General features: G+C 47.4%; 1 protein-coding gene across 1 annotated transcript; it reads right to left on the minus strand.

The window, feature by feature from the left end:
- Positions 1 to 1,226: 1,226 nt before the first annotated feature.
- LOC144105232 (zinc finger X-chromosomal protein-like) lies at positions 1,227 to 15,365 on the minus strand. Its single transcript, XM_077638380.1, has 4 exons — positions 15,073 to 15,365; positions 11,475 to 11,559; positions 5,926 to 6,091; positions 1,227 to 1,897 (listed from the first exon to the last, which is right to left on the minus strand). The coding sequence occupies exons 1-4, from the start codon at positions 15,166 to 15,168 to the stop codon at positions 1,681 to 1,683; spliced, it is 564 nt and encodes a 187-aa protein (XP_077494506.1). The 5' UTR covers positions 15,169 to 15,365; the 3' UTR covers positions 1,227 to 1,680.
- Positions 15,366 to 15,619: the final 254 nt, after the last annotated feature.

The raw sequence follows: 15,619 nt of genomic DNA on the forward strand, positions 1-15,619 counted from the left end.
AATAACAGTATAATAATAAAGCTGATGAGTAAAAGCCCAGTCACTGTCTCGCTACGCATGGACACAGATAGATATCGCACTCCATGTGAAGGGATGAAAGAGGGGGTAAAGATAGGAATAAAGAGAAACCATATTGTCCGCTGTTCCCTACATTTTTGTTAACGTGCACAGGCCTCGCACTGCGTACTAATATATTTTGCATTTAACCAGCATAGGCAGGGGGCCGCGGCAAGCCATGATTCGATGTCGTGACCTCGTGATCTCAAGAGTCGCTTTATTAGCACGGTAGCATTAAAGGCCCCGTTCTCCAGAAAAACCGGTGTGGGCGTCGGCGTCGCAATCGAACATTCAAGGTCATAGCTCTGCCAGGTGGTCCCTAGAGAGCAACCTAGAATGCAGCTGGGCTGCCAAGGTCATGGGACCATGCTGCGTGATCACAACCTGGCTACCACATAATGAGAAAACTGTACACCGTGAGAGGTGGCAGTTAAATTAATGATTGGTTGCTCGGGAAGAGCAACCCGGGCCTCACAAGGCGCACCGCTAGGACCACTAGCTATGACAGGGCAGTGGCACATCGCTTAACAGCTGCACCACTGCGCCAGGAGAGGTAAGACGACTCCCAGGGATCTATGAACGTAAGGTAGAAAATGACCTTCTGTATCTGGGGGGAATTAACTCATTACGTTATCGCGTCATATCCTTAAGGCAGAGCAAGTGCTTCCTCCAATTTTGTCGCGATGCTTATCCTAAGTTTAGGCGATCGAGTTTGGGACAAGGCGCCTGTATTTCACTGGCTGAAAAATGCGAAACACCCGCGTGTAGTACAACGTCAGCGCACTTTAGAGAAGCCCACGTGGTAAAAATATTCATAAACCCCCCACTACGTCGTCCCTGAGCGTCCATGTGTTGATGAATAACTGTAAACAGACATACAACTTTGTATCACAAGTTCAAATTGAATTTTAGTCGTAACACGAACACTGAGGTGCTGTAAAGTACGACTGCTGCACAAGAATCGCCTAGAACACAAGATTGTGGAGAAGGAAGCGTTCCAATGAAATAACAAATGTAGTAAAGTTATAAACGATAGCAGGCAGTGCAAAAAGGCAGTAGCACCAAAAATAACAGTTCCAAAAATCGTACCTAAAAATAAGCCATGGTCGCAATACAGCATTGCGATAATTAATCGATTAATATACGCAGACGAATGAATGGCATAATACAGAAAAGGAAATAATCATATACAAGAACAATCAGGAAATAATTGCGCAGTTATCTGTGGCCCACCGCGGCTGGTGATACAATAGTACACACATGTGAAGGCATACTGCACGTTGCGGCTGGAGTCATCGATGAATGCACACTAAAACATATTACTACCCTCGCGATCGCGCAGTCTGCTCTTTTATAGATTTATTCATTTCGTGGTGGTCGGCCGTATTGACGAAGTTGTCGTCCTCACAAAAGCCGCCCTGACCTTCAAAGGCTGCGGCGACTCACGTAACCTTTAGGAGCTTGCCTTTCACTCCGTGGCCTACACGAGTTCACAATGCTTTCTTGCAGTGGCTCAGAAGTGGAATTTTTTCCCGAAACCAGTTCTATGGTAAGAGTAATTAAGCTCGCAGGGATTCGTACGCATGTCAAAGGTCTCTGTCACTGAGGACACTTAGTGGCCACTTAGTAATGAGAATACTGCTTCTTATGGATATACAATGTGGACGATGCCCTGAACCGAAGAAGACAGCAGGTACACTCAAATGGTCTTTCGTTGTTGCGCACATGTATGACCAGGTGGTCTCTGAGGTGGTCTTTTCTTTGGAAGGTTGCGAGGCACACTTCACAGACGTGAGGCCTCTCGCCGGTGTGGATCCTCTCGTGCCTGGTCACCATCCACCTGGGTTTGTATATTCCGGCGAATTAAGTTAGTTTAAACGCAAAAAACGTAACTGCCATATCTGAAGCACACTTGGGACGAAGCATAAATGCTGTCGTAACAATCCGAATTCTTGGGGGGAATGAGCGGGAAACTCTTTGAAAGTTCTTATGCTGGCCTAACGTGAAACATTCATTGGCAATTAGTTCGTTAAAAACATAATGACGCAACCATTAAATGAAATATTTATACGCCCGCAGAGTGCGAAACATTGCAAGTCATACGCGACTGCCGCAGAGAGAAAGAAATAATAAACATTTATTTGTAAAAAGGAAATCGAAGCGGATTATGGGTGGGGTCCTCAGTCCAAGACTCCAGTGGCTTCCGCCGACGCTTTGGCGATGGCGACTAGCGCCTCCTGGTCTTTCAGGGCAGGGAGCCGCTGGTCACCTTTACCTCCCAGTGCTACAGCGCCGCGTTGTGTGGCCCTGAGTGGTTCGGTTTAGCTGAGCATGTCAATGCAATGCGCGTGAATGTGGGAATTTCGCCACACCAAGGACATGTATTTGTGTATAATGTTGGGTGAAAGTGGTGTAGGCGGTGGAGATTGGGGAAAGTAAGTGTGGATGCGTCTTAGGTAGTAAGTGTCCTCCGGTTAAATTTTCTTAAGTGGCGGGTGGTATAGACGCCTATACAGGCGGAGGGTCTCTGGCGGGTTGAAAAATGAGTTAGGAGGTGAGAGTAGAGTCAGTGTCCATGATTTGGACCAGCATGAACTTTGGAACACAAACGAAGAGAGACACGTGGAACACAGAACACACTGTTGTGTTCCACGTGTCTCTCTTCATTTGTGTCCCAAAGTTCATGCTGGCCCAAATCATGGATTCATACCAACTGGCCCAGAAAAATGCCATTTTGCAGAGTCAGTGTGCCCCGCTCGGTTGGTATAATGTCGAGCTTGGGAATCTGCTCTAATATTTCCATCGAAACCTGAATGTGCTGAGACTCAGGTGATGACATTATCATACGGCAGATGGCCGCCCAGTCCGCGGAGAGCCGTGCGCGGGACAGGTCCCCTCATATAAGCTCTACAGACAGGTAGGGGGTCTGTAAAAATGCTGGTGCCGTGGTTTTGGGTGTCGCTCATTATGGTGGTGATAGCTATTGCAAAAGCTTCTGCGGCCGCCGGATCCGGTGCCGTCAAGGGCACTTCAAGACAATGGAGTGCTGCCGGGATTGACCGCAGCGCGAGCATATCTGTGCGGCTGTTGCATAGGAAGCCACATCTACACACATAGCCGAGTTGTCCTGGCCGTATTGCCTACGGATGCGGCGAACACGGGCCTGGCGGTGCGGGGCTTGTGACTCGCGGTTCACGTAGCGAGGGACAGAGTCCATGCAAAGGCGTGAGCGGACAGAATTTGGAAGAACTCCTGTCAGTGCCAATGTCCTGTTGGCTTGTGGGTCGCCTATCCTTGAAAGGATGGCCCTACCTGCCGAGGTTGTGAGTAGACGTGTCTGTTGGCAGTTCAGAACAGCCTCCTGGATTTCCCAAACGTGTTGTGAACCCCGAGTGCAAGCAATCTTGTGGTGGATGTACACATGGGGAGGCCCAGAGCTGTTTTAAAGAGGCTACGGATAAGGAAATCGATCCTACACATGGCGCTGCGATCAATATTGTGTTATGGGAGACCATACTGGATTCGACTCAGGTCCAGGGCCGTAATGAATCGGATGATGTCGTCGTCGCGCATGCCCTTGCGATGTCCAGCGATACCTGGTACCATACGTGCGATATTGAGCACAGACGTGCGTAGAGTGGCAGCGGTGCGGGTTGGCTTGCCATCATGCTGGATCCAGAGGCCAAGCACTCGGATGAGTGATTTTTCTTCTGTAGGGTGGTTGTGAATTTCAAGCATGATTGGGCCGGGGGAACGACATCGGGGACATGAATACCGATGATTTCCAATTTGTCCGGTGCACATTGCATACCGCTGGTCTGAACAAAATGCTCGGCCACAGTGATGGCTGCTTGTAGGGCTTGCTCTCTGGCGGCGAGGGACCCTCGGGTTGACCAGATGGTGATGTCATCCGCATAGATAGTATATCCAATGTCGTAGAGTGTAGAGAGCTTGTGGACGAGAGGGGCCATGGCTATATTGAATAGTAGTGGTGATAGGACAACATCTTGTGCAATGCCCATGTCAGGTGTTTGGAAGAGAGGCGATCTAGTAGATTCGATACCTATCGTGGGTGTTCGGGCAGTGAGAAAAGTGGAGATATATTGTAACATGCGAGATCCACAGTCTATCTCATTTCGGCCTTCTAGGATTGCAGAGTGGGAAATGTTGTCAAAGGCGCCCATAGTGTCAAGTGTTAGAAGAAGGTGCTCTCCGCCGGGAGGTATCCCCGTGAGGTCTTCGTGTCTTGCGTAGAAAGACCTAGTCGAAAGCCGAACATAAAGGGGGGTAAGAGATTATGACATCCGATGTAGTTTTGCAGGCTTGCTTGGATGATTCGCTCGTATAGATTGCCCAAGCAGGAGGTGAGATATATGTGCCTGAGAGGAGAGAGGGAGGTTGTCTTGTTGGGATTAGGGATGCGTATCACCTCTGCATGTTTCCACTGTGGGGGTATTTTGCCTTGGGTCCACAGTTCATCAGTGAGGTGTTGGGTAAGTGCTTGAAGGGAATCATTGGAGAGGTTGAGTAGCAGCGCGTTAATGGTTTTGTCTGCCGGCACCTGGGGCAGTAGACCGGCTGCAAGCGCGGTAGGCTGCGGAGACCTCTTCATAAGTAATCGGCGCTTCGAGTTAGGGTTGTTGTGGCCGGTGTAAGTGATAGGATAGGTAAGTGGCTGTCGAGCGCCGAAATATTTGGAGCGAAGGGTGTCCAGGAGCTCTTGGTCAATGCCGGTGAATTGATGGGCTATTGCTTGCAAAATTCTATTGGTAGACGCCTTTGTTCTTTCAGGATGTAGACGGCTGGGGAGTATGGCCCATGTTTTCGAAGTACTCAGAGTGCCACGAAGGGAGTCGCAAAATTGATGCCAGTTTTGGATGGAGAGTGCGGGGCAGTCTTGAGCTTGTAAGGTAAGCGGCGCTATGTGCTTTCTGAGGGTTCGATTATGTCGTTGTCGGCGCCATCTCTTGAGTAGGCCATGACGGGCCTCCCAGAGGTGGAGGAGATGGGGGTCGACTGCGGGATTATCAACGGTCTGTTGGAGGGTTTGCGTGTGCGATTGATTGGTGTCACAGAGGGCCTGGGTCCATGCCGCGATTTCAGTAATAGAGATGGAATGTGGAGCCGCGGATCTGTAGGCTTCCCCATTGGTAATGTTTGATACCGAGGGGCGTGCGGTGTTGTGGGGACATTATGCTGATTGAGGGTATGTAATGGTCGCTTCCCAGGGTTTCCCCTAGGTGAGTCTAGGTAGGTCGGGTGACATTCTTAGTGAAAGCGAGATCCGGAGAGATGTCACGGGAGACAATATTACCTAGCCTTGTGGGGACTGAGAGATGACTTATTCAGGTAAGTTGTGCTGCGTCTGTGTCCACTCTGTCCACGCAGCAGACGTAGGCTATCTGATGCTTTCTTGCAGCCGGGTGCTTCAGCGCCACAAATCCGGGGTATAATTTTCGACAACTTGTTAATGGCTTAAAAACACTAGCGGCATCTTTTGTCTGTTAGCCCCTGTCTTCAGACTGTGTGACATATTGTGCACATAATCATAACTTTAGGTTTGTAGCGCTATGTCGTTTTCAAAAATGCCAAACCAGTTAGCCCGGCAACGTATGTTATTGAAGTACTTGGACAGTTTCAGTGACATGCGAAAACTGGTGGTGAGGGGCCAAAGGCAATTACGGCGAAAACAGTGTTTCTTAACTCAGTTAACTCGTGACTGATTTAAAACGCCACGCGTAATGCTCCTTAACAAGCCAAACACTGACGCTGTTAAAATTGCGTTTGGCTTCGCGTCCTGCCTGCCCTCAAATCATTAGGAAATGTACTGAATCTAGTGCTGGTAACCAGTTACCGGCAACAACTCACTTTTTAGTACTGGAATATTCGCAGTAGGAGCAACGATATCTTCGCGGTGGCCGGCTGCCGTGCTTGCGCAAATGGTGAACTGCTAGGCCTTGCGCCGTAGGAAAGCGCTTTCCGCAGGTCTCGCAGGAGGTCGCCTCACGCTCACGGTCCGCCTCTGCGTCTGGTCCTTAAGCGAAAGTCAAAAGTTTGGCTCACTAACTCGTCACTCGATCATATTTTTCACGAGAAAGCCCTCTCCCGAGCTATCACTTATAATAACGCCGCACATCGTTAAGAATTCCGTGCTGCTAATGTAGATCTGCTAAGAAAAGAACACGGCTCTTGTTGTCTTGGCCGCCTTCGAAAACTCTGAATGCTGGGAAATATCTGAAGAACATCAGTATTGTCTGATGGCACTGTGCGATGGTGGTGATAACACGAAGGCATTCGCCACAGAATTGCAAATATCTAGAATACATGTCTTTAATACAGCCACCACCGCCAGACCTCCATATTTAGGCCGTCTACCAGTCAAAGCAGTCATAGCGACAGCAGTGACAGTGTTGCTTTCCTTTCGAGCCAGAGAAGACTACGTCAGTACTTGAAGATTCAAGTTTTGTTGCACTAAAATTGCTACGAAATTACATACCAAATCAAGTCATCACACTACGAATTAAAAAAAACAGCCGATTTTGCGTAAACGTTTGATTGCTCCTTTTTATCCCGACCCTCGGGGATTCATCTGTGTCGCGAGGGAAACTTCTAGTTGATACGGCGTAGAAATTTAGAAAAAGGGCTCTTTGATCAGATGTCGGTAATTGTCAACGAACTTCACTTCTGCTCACACTGACCAATTGCGGAATCCACGTGTTTCTGGCCACGAAGCACGGCCAGCCAAGTATCAGCGTTGAGAGGAGAGATCATAGTTTAAGTCTGTTTCAATGGCGCATTTTTTTTACAAAATGCAAAAGCAAACAAGGCGATAAACGAAGCGAAGGAGCGAGTTAACCTAAAGTTTAATTTTCGCGCCTTTCAGTTTTTTTTTTTGCAATTGCCATGGCTCATCTCTTTGACATTGCGTGAGGAACGTAAGAAATAACGTTGTGTTCTCTGAGAATGAATTCTAAGTTGTTGAGGAGTGCCCTAACTCTCTCTATTTTATTGTGTATCCGTGCAAAGTATTTTTTCATAGTTTATATGAAACGCCTTCATGTAAATATGAATACTCGAGTTTAACTGCTATATTTATTAATACATGGCACCTAAAAAAGTAAACCGAGGTACATAAGACTGTTTACGTGTGAGAAGGCTATAGCCTTCCTGCTCCCTCTGTGAACGAAGTTGTTGCGGACAGCGGCGTGACGGGTAGAGAGAAATGTGTTGCCACGCATCCGGCAGCGTCCTACCTCTACATGGCTGTTCGAAACAGCCACCGCGGCGCTGCTGCTCCTCTTCGGTTCCGCATGCTGCGGCGTGATGTAAGCCGATGCCACACAGCTTTCAATTCTACCTCTGAGCCGTCGCCGCGACTCCGCGCTAACTTCGTGAACGCAGTCGCCGCCCTACTGTAATATTAATGGCCAATGAAGTTTACACCCCAACCACCATCTATCACAGCCCACGCCTCTTTCCTCACCAGCTGCTGTATCATGTTGCATTCGGATGCTCCGACCGTCTGCAGGTGTACGCCATCTTTTCTGGGTACCGTGGGGTGTTATCACACACACGCACGCACACATACACAGATGGGTTTTCACTCAATGGGGCAAGTAAGGCTTTCGCCTTAAAAAAAGAAACTAGAAGGTTTATTGCACATAAAAAACTGTGGTGAACATGATGACAAAAAGCTTGCCATTCCATTTCCATCTTAGCTATTTAACGCATTTCAGTTCACTTTAAAAGGGACTAAATTACATTTACTTACTAACTGTTGCAAAAGATTGGAATCAAATGCAGCTCAGAAATAGATGAGTTCACTTATAACGCTCACATATATAACGAACGCTGACATACTACGAACGAGTGCGGTGCTACAATCAAAATGTGCAGTAGGGCACTGGCAAATCGTCTTAGATGCAAAGAACAACTGTGGCTGCACTACCCTGTTATAGTGAACGAGACGAGGAGGTGGCGTAAACTCGCCCCAGAAATTCAAAAAGTCGTGCTTCGAGCTCAGCGCGGAAAGAGAAGAGTGTATCTTAGCTCCCGCGACCCCACCAGGAAAAAAACGTGTCGGCCTAAAGAAACAAAAGATGGCACTAAAACCTTTGGCAACCGCCGGAAAAACACGCGTCGGCCGTCCACTTGCCAGTAATTGCCTGCGTGGGTGCCGGCTTGGCAAAACATCCAAAATGGAAACAGAAGCGCGCTGGGCGCGATGCAGTGGGAGCGTCGAAAGCGAAGCCCCTGTGCGTGATCATGGACCAATTAACGGCAGGGATTTGACAAGTTTGAATTCCTTGCAGAGCACGCTGGCCACATAGTATGTTTCAACTGGGCAATCGGCTTAATCTTTTCTGCTGCTACCCTGTGCAGACAGATCCACACAGCAGAGAGTGAAGCTCATTGAGTGTTGCGCACTTGTGCTGGGCTGCTACTTTCGTCACTGCATAGGCCTAGGAACAATAATTGACGTTGTCGAAGGCACACGCGGCGAGACGCATGTAGATATGTGGCAACGCGTCGTTGACGCCTAGTTGAGCGGACGTTGCATCAAAAAGTTTTTTGTAGTCACAAAAAGTATTGCCATAATATTTTGGGACCTGACAACAGAAATTCTTTTAGTAACAACAGGATTGGCCGTGGTATTGAGCAGTCTCGTGTCGTAACAACAGAGCCAGTTCTGTCGCAACAGACAACTTCAGAACGCTACAGCAAAACATCTGTCATAACGACTGGACGACAAAAGTTTCTGTTGTATTTTGGGACCCGCTCTGTCGTATTTTTCAACTGGAATTCGTGCAGAAGACAACGTTGCAGAGCCTGGTTCTGATGAAGCCGTTGTACACTAAGTGCCCTCTATTACCATTAGGAATCTGATTAATGTGGCCGACCCTCTCCCTACGGTCGTACACGCTTCGACCACGATTAGTTATATCGCGTCCTTAAAGCTGGTTGCTGGCAGCAGGAATCTCTGCAAGAAGAACATGACCACCTTGGAGAGCCTGGAGAACGGCGCCTTGGGGTCTGCTTTGAAGAAATCGATGCTTTGAAGAGTCGACGACGTAGTTTATACAGAATAATTTTCCATCTTTGGCGCACTTAGTATTTTTGCTGTAATACAAGGAGTCCACTTACTACGAACAACAGAAACAAGGAATGCAATCTGCGTGACCGTCACCTTTGTTATAAGTAGGCTCGGCTATATACTAAAGTTACGTAATGGTGCCAAATCTGTCGAGTTACGTGATAGAATTACGATTAACTAATCAAATGCAGAGAACTGAAATGCGACTTGCTATTCGTGACGGAACAGCGATTCAACTAGTATGAGACTATACTTAGGGCTTCTCCACCACATTTAAGAACACTTAGGAAGGAAGCGAACAGGCATCGAAGCCAAGAAGGATAGAGAATGTTGCGACTTTTTATTTGCTTTAAAAATTTTTTTGTGTATGGATAAATGGCGAATTAGCAGCCGCATTGATTGTACGATTCATCTCCCCTTGAAGGAAGCCCACAATCACCGAAACCAAGGAGCTCTTCGAAATGTTCTGATCTTTTATTGATATTTTTTAACGTGCGGCGTTTATTAGAAGAAAATATGTAGTGCGCTTATTTCCAGTACTAATTCCCGATTGATCAAGGCTTCAAATAAAAAAATAAATGAAGACAAGAATCACTCCCTTATGCTTTTTGGTTTTGGTGTCTGTTGCCTTCCTTCCTTTGTATGTCTTGATGAGCTCCTCATTTAGCTTGCTTTGTGCTCTCAATAATTATAAACAGCGGAGCATGACGTTAAAAATGAATCTAGAAAATGAAAAAAAAACAGAATAAATAAATAACAACAGCGGTATGGTTTTAACGTAATTAAACGCAGTAATCGTGGAGAACATGTGTTTAGCCTGTTTGGCTCCAGGCTTGGTTTTCTGGGTCGTCGACACGTCTGGCGACAATATTAGTTTAATAGCAGTATTAATTCATGTAGACGACGTTTTTCAATGCGAACCGCGAGAGTGTGTTGCAGCTGAACGTGAGGCGTGATTGGCTGCGGCGATAGCATAGTGCACTCGTGCAGTGTGCAGATAAGCTGATCTGTGTGCTCCGCCGCGGATTCGGAACCCAGTCGCGGCAATATTAAGTTTATTTCTGCATGGGCTGTTGCTATGCTAGGTTTGGCCCAGGTTAGCCTCAAGGCCATGCTTCATACGAACCAAGCGAGGCAGTTAGACCTCATGAAATGGTGCTTGCGCGCATAAAACTGAGATTGCAGCAAACTTTGCTCGTGAGTTCCGTCTTCTGTAGCACAATGCACTGCACGCTCCAGCATCGCCAGGCTTACAAATAGTAGTTGAAACCTTGCGAACATTAATAATAATAACCTTAATTTTAACTTTAATACATGTTTCAAATTTGGCGAAATAATGTCCACTTCCGCTTCCGTGCGTTCATTTGCCGGTATGAGTAGTCAATACGGTAGTAAATACATGTGTTATCTATCGCGGCTGATTCTTTTTGTGTGGCTAAGGGCGCATGAAATCGCAAACGAAATTGGCAATTTATTGATATACGCAACGCTAAAATAATTTAAAATGTACAGACTTGACCAGAAGAGAAATTTCTTTGAAAACGAAAAATAGCCTAAGCATCAAGCACCGGCTGCGAGCCGCCATACACTTCTGTTCAGTGCTCGCACTCAATACATGCTCAAATTTACTGGTCCAGAAAATAAGTTTTTCTAAGAGAGAGCACTAAAAGAGAAATTAAGTAAGATACTTTCTGGCTTTTAGCTGCTTTTTAAGTGGAGGAGGAGAAATTTGTGGCATTCAAATACTGCGAAAATGGACAGTTACTGAGCCTAGTGGCGCCGTCCCAGGCTTCCGAAGTAAAGGCGCGTCATTCCACGAGATCGATGCCTACGTTAGCAGTTTACTCGCGCTGTAGGGAAGCACACTTTTTCTTTGTTATTAATGAGTCATGTTGAATGTTTGCAAGAAGTGTCATTTGCGCATACATTTTGGTTTGTATTCAAAACTTGTTAATCGAAAATGAGCCACAAAGCAGCCTCTATTTTGTTGCCTGTCGCCTTGTAGCGCAAGTGGGTCTTTCTTTGACCTGCTGCTTTAATGAAATTTCCGATAAGTTTTAGCGTCTCCGAAAGCAGGGTAAGAGGGCTGACTAATAAAGCCTTATTAGTATAGCCATAACTGGGATGGTCTCGTGGCTGAAGTTTCACGTAAGAAGATCATAGCTGGCTTCAGATGTCTTTACAATCTCGCGGTGCCGGAAAAATGTGCTAGGTGGATAACTTTTGCCCAGGAAATTATTTCACGCATCGTAACTTACTCAATGCGATCACTGCAACAAGCGGCGATTGATTACAATATCAAAAGAGCGAACATTATTCTTACGGAGGTGCTGTAGATCAGCCAGCACCTTGTCGCCCGTCTCGTCGATGTCCTGCTCCATGGCGGACAATGTGTCTGCTTCGATGACCTGCACGAAGAGCCGGCAGAACGGACAAGTGCGACGCAATACGCAATGATTTGTGCTTTAGATTGTAGGGATGCACTGGACGGTACGGCTTTCTGCATTATCAGGTGACCTGTGCGCAGCTAGCTCAATTCCAGTTCCATAGCTATGCATTGTAGCCCGTCTGTAGAGCTGTTTGGAAATAAAAAATAATAATAATAATTGGTTTTTGTTGAAAGGAAATGGCGCAATATCTGTCTCATATATCGTTGGACACCTGAACAGCGCCGTAATAATATATCGTTGGACACCTGAACCGCGCCGTAAGGAAAGGGATAAAGGAGGGAGCGAAAGAAGAAAGGAAGAAGAGGTGCCGTAGTGGAAGGCTCCGGAATAATTTCGACCACCTGGGGATCTTTAACGTGCACTGATATCGCACAGCACATGGGCGCCTTAGCGTTTTTCCTCCATAAAAGCGCAGCCGCCGCTGATTTTTTCGCACGAAAAAGCATTCTTACACATGGTTGTATTGTAGTTCTGGAGACAAGCACGAAATATGTACAAAAAGCACAACATCCATTTTTATACGAACGACACCAGCACATCCGCTGCCCAGTTAGCTCCTGCTCTCCAGGTTTTGTGAAGCCCTGTGCTAGCGCACGTTCCCAAAGGGAACACCGCTTCGCTTCTTTAGTGCTTCTACATGTGGCGCTGGTAAAGACGCATGTTCTTTTCCATTTTATGGTAGTCACTATAAAGAATGTTTTCAATTGAAATGTGATCTACATTTTGCAGTCTTTCAGGGCTACTTTCAAACAACGTTTATCGTCCTCGATAGGGGCACTAATAGTGAGACGCTAAAAAAATAACGGCATCAATCCAACTTTTGAGCTCTTTTGCTGTACCAAGTGTCTGCCACTGCGTTTTGTCAGGAAGGTAACCTACCTACCAGTGCTGTTTAAAAAGAAGATATAAATCAACCAGTTGTTATCTACGGACTTCCATGACAGTAGCGTTATCCTGTAAACCGGACCATGCCAGTTGTAATGGATAAATTGTAAAGTATGTAGTAGAAGAGCCACACTCAGTAGCACGTGCAATGTTCGGAGAACAGTGTACACTGAGTTTGCACCGAAGCAAGCGCACAGTTTCCACACTGAACTGATTTACGCGCAGTGAGTCTCTCCACTGCACAACACTGAACAATTTTCGCAAGTGCTTGCCACATTTTCACACACAAGCAGGAGAGTATCTGTGTGCGATTCCTGGAATTGCCGATATATGAAATTTAAATATCTCGTTGTAAACTAAAAAACAGCTAGTTCAACACGGCTAAACCTAGTAAGACGAGTGAAAGCTGTATTAAGCATGCTTATCCAGTCCGAAGCCTTTCCACATCGTGAAGATCATCAGATTCCGCTCGACGGCGAGGACAAATCCAGGAAGCACTAGTTGCGGCACGTTACTCGCCCATGGCTTTGTGTGAAGGTAAGCACACGTCACACGCTTTTATATAACGAGTAGCGCGTCGCGTGGTTTCCGGAAGTTGCGAGAACGCCGTAGGCTCCACGTACGTAGTTGTGCTGAGGCACAGCGAGTCACGCGATTCGATTGTTGCGAGGCGAGCCAGCGCCATCGGCTCAACGCGCGCAGCTGTGGAGAGGCGTGACGAGTCAGATGGCATGACGTCAAAGCCAAGCCTCATCTCTTGGTTTGAAGGTCAAATTTTATAGCCGCCGGACCTTAAGCTTTGTACAGGAGGAGTATAACTTTCGCTTTAAAAACGAGGTGGAGATGAAAAAAAAAATGGGGCCTGTTTCTGTATCAGGAGACTGAGTAGGTCAGAAAAATTCAGATGGTACTCAAGACTGCTTACGTGTTGTGAAGGTGAAATAATTAGGCTGTCATCGTGTGCTTTCGACGTCGACGCATGTTGCGCACAAATGAATGAAACGAAGACGCGCATCTGAACGCTGAATCCATAAAGGTCCAAGCAAGACACTCACACCCGCCGCGGTGGCGCAGTGATTAAGGCGCTGGTCTAGTGAGCCGGAGTACCCGGTTTCGAGCCCGACCGTGGCTGCCACGTTTCGATAGAGGCGAAACACAAAAGGCGCTAGTGTGCTGCGCGATTTCAGTGCGCGTTAAAGATCCTCAGGTGGTCGAAATTATTCCGGAGCCCTCCACTACGGCACGTCTTTCTTCCTTTCTTCTTTCACTCCCTCCTTTATCCCTACCCTTACGGCGCGGTTCGGGTGTCCACCGAGATATGCGAGACCGTTACTGCGTCATTTCCTTTCCTCAAAAAAGAAACCAGAAACCAAGTTTCCAAACATTCGGACACTCGGTTTGAATACCTGTCGCGAGCTAGCCTCCCGCCTCAGTAAGAGACGTAAGTTATATGCAACGAGGAACCGTATGACCCCGCCCGCAATTGTATACTAGGAACGGTTTGTTCACGATTTTGATATTTTTTAATTGGTTTTTGGGGGAAAGGAAATGGCGCAGTATCTGTCTCATATATCGTTGGACACCTGAACCGCGTCGTAAGGGAAGGGATAAAGGAGGGAGTGAAAGAAGAAAGGAAGAAAAAGGTGCCGTAGTGGAGGACTCCGGAATAATTCGACCACCTGGGGATCTTTAACGTGCACTGACATCGCACAGCACACGGGCGCCTTAGCGTTTTTCCTCCATAAAAACGCAGCCGCCGATTTTGATATGAAAATTCGTTTTTGGGGAAACGAAATGCCCAGTTACTATCTCACACCTCGATGGACACCTCATGCGCGTCTTAAGGGAAGAGGTAAAGAGCCTGACAAGGCATACAACTGAAGGTGCATGTGTCGTCGGTTCGAATTCTTGTCGCAAACTGGCCTCGAACTTGACGAGCACATGTAAGCTCACGGTAGCTCAGTGGTTATGGCGCTCGGCTGCTGACCCCAAAGACGCGGATTCAATCCCGGCCTCCACTATCGAATTTCGATTAAGGCGAAATTGTAGGGGCCCGTGCACTGTGCGACGTCAGTGCACGTTAAAGAACCCCTGGTGATCGAAATATCCGGAGCCCTTCACTACAGCGACCCTCATTGCCGGAGTAGCTTTGGGACGTTAAACACCATAAACCAAACCAAGACAAGCGGCTGCTGGTATGAGAAAGAAAAACGGAAAGGCAGATAGGTTAACGACTAATGTATTACTGAAAACTGGCGCTAATTAGAGGTCAGGTAGTGGGGGAGGTGTATATATAGAACTACATGTGTGTGATTGTCTTAAGTCGCGGTGGCTGGCTTGATGTATGCGTCTTACGGCCACGTGATCCCGTCACCTTATTTTTCTGGCCATTGCCGGGAGTGTTTCTGTCGCCTGTGAGTAATCACACTGAAAAACAGACGCCGCAGGCTTTTCTCGTAAAAGGACTACTAATGCTTTCACATTATTAAAGAGAACAGAACAAGACCGCCTTTTCACAATGCTATCACAGGCCGACCCGTTTTGATTACCAGTTAGATCTCGAATTCAATGATTTGGCTAACTTACCGGGACAGCGCGCAGCGCTTCGGGCTGTGAAGAACACATGTCACGGGATGAATTAGACGAAATGTCCATGGCTGCTAAGAAGGGCTCAGGGCCCATGGGTAGGCAGCCCGGTCACCTGTCACGGCATGAAGGCGCTGTCTCGCCTGGCTCCTCGCAGGAGACCGGGCCTCAGCCGCTCACCAGGTCTAGAACACCATTTCCGGGCTGAAGCGAGCGCCGATATCGAGCCTGTCAGCAGACAAAACGCCCATTCACCTCCCTGGTATTCGCCCCACAGAGACGGTTCGAACTGATGATAGTGATGACCATGCGCCATGACACTGCCTCAAGCATGCGTGCGAGGCACTGGTGAAGACGACGCTTAATTCCATTTTATATCATCATCATCATCATCATCATCATCATCATCATCATCATCATCATCCTGGCTAAGCCCACTGCAGGGCAAATGCCCCTCACATGTCTCTTCAATTAACCTTTTCCTTTGCCAGCTGCGGCCATGGTATCTCCACAAACTTCATCTCATCGCGCCCACCTGACTATGAGC

This window comes from Amblyomma americanum, chromosome 9, assembly GCF_052857255.1.
Source record: "Amblyomma americanum isolate KBUSLIRL-KWMA chromosome 9, ASM5285725v1, whole genome shotgun sequence".
Classification (NCBI taxonomy): Eukaryota; Metazoa; Arthropoda; class Arachnida; order Ixodida; family Ixodidae; genus Amblyomma; species Amblyomma americanum.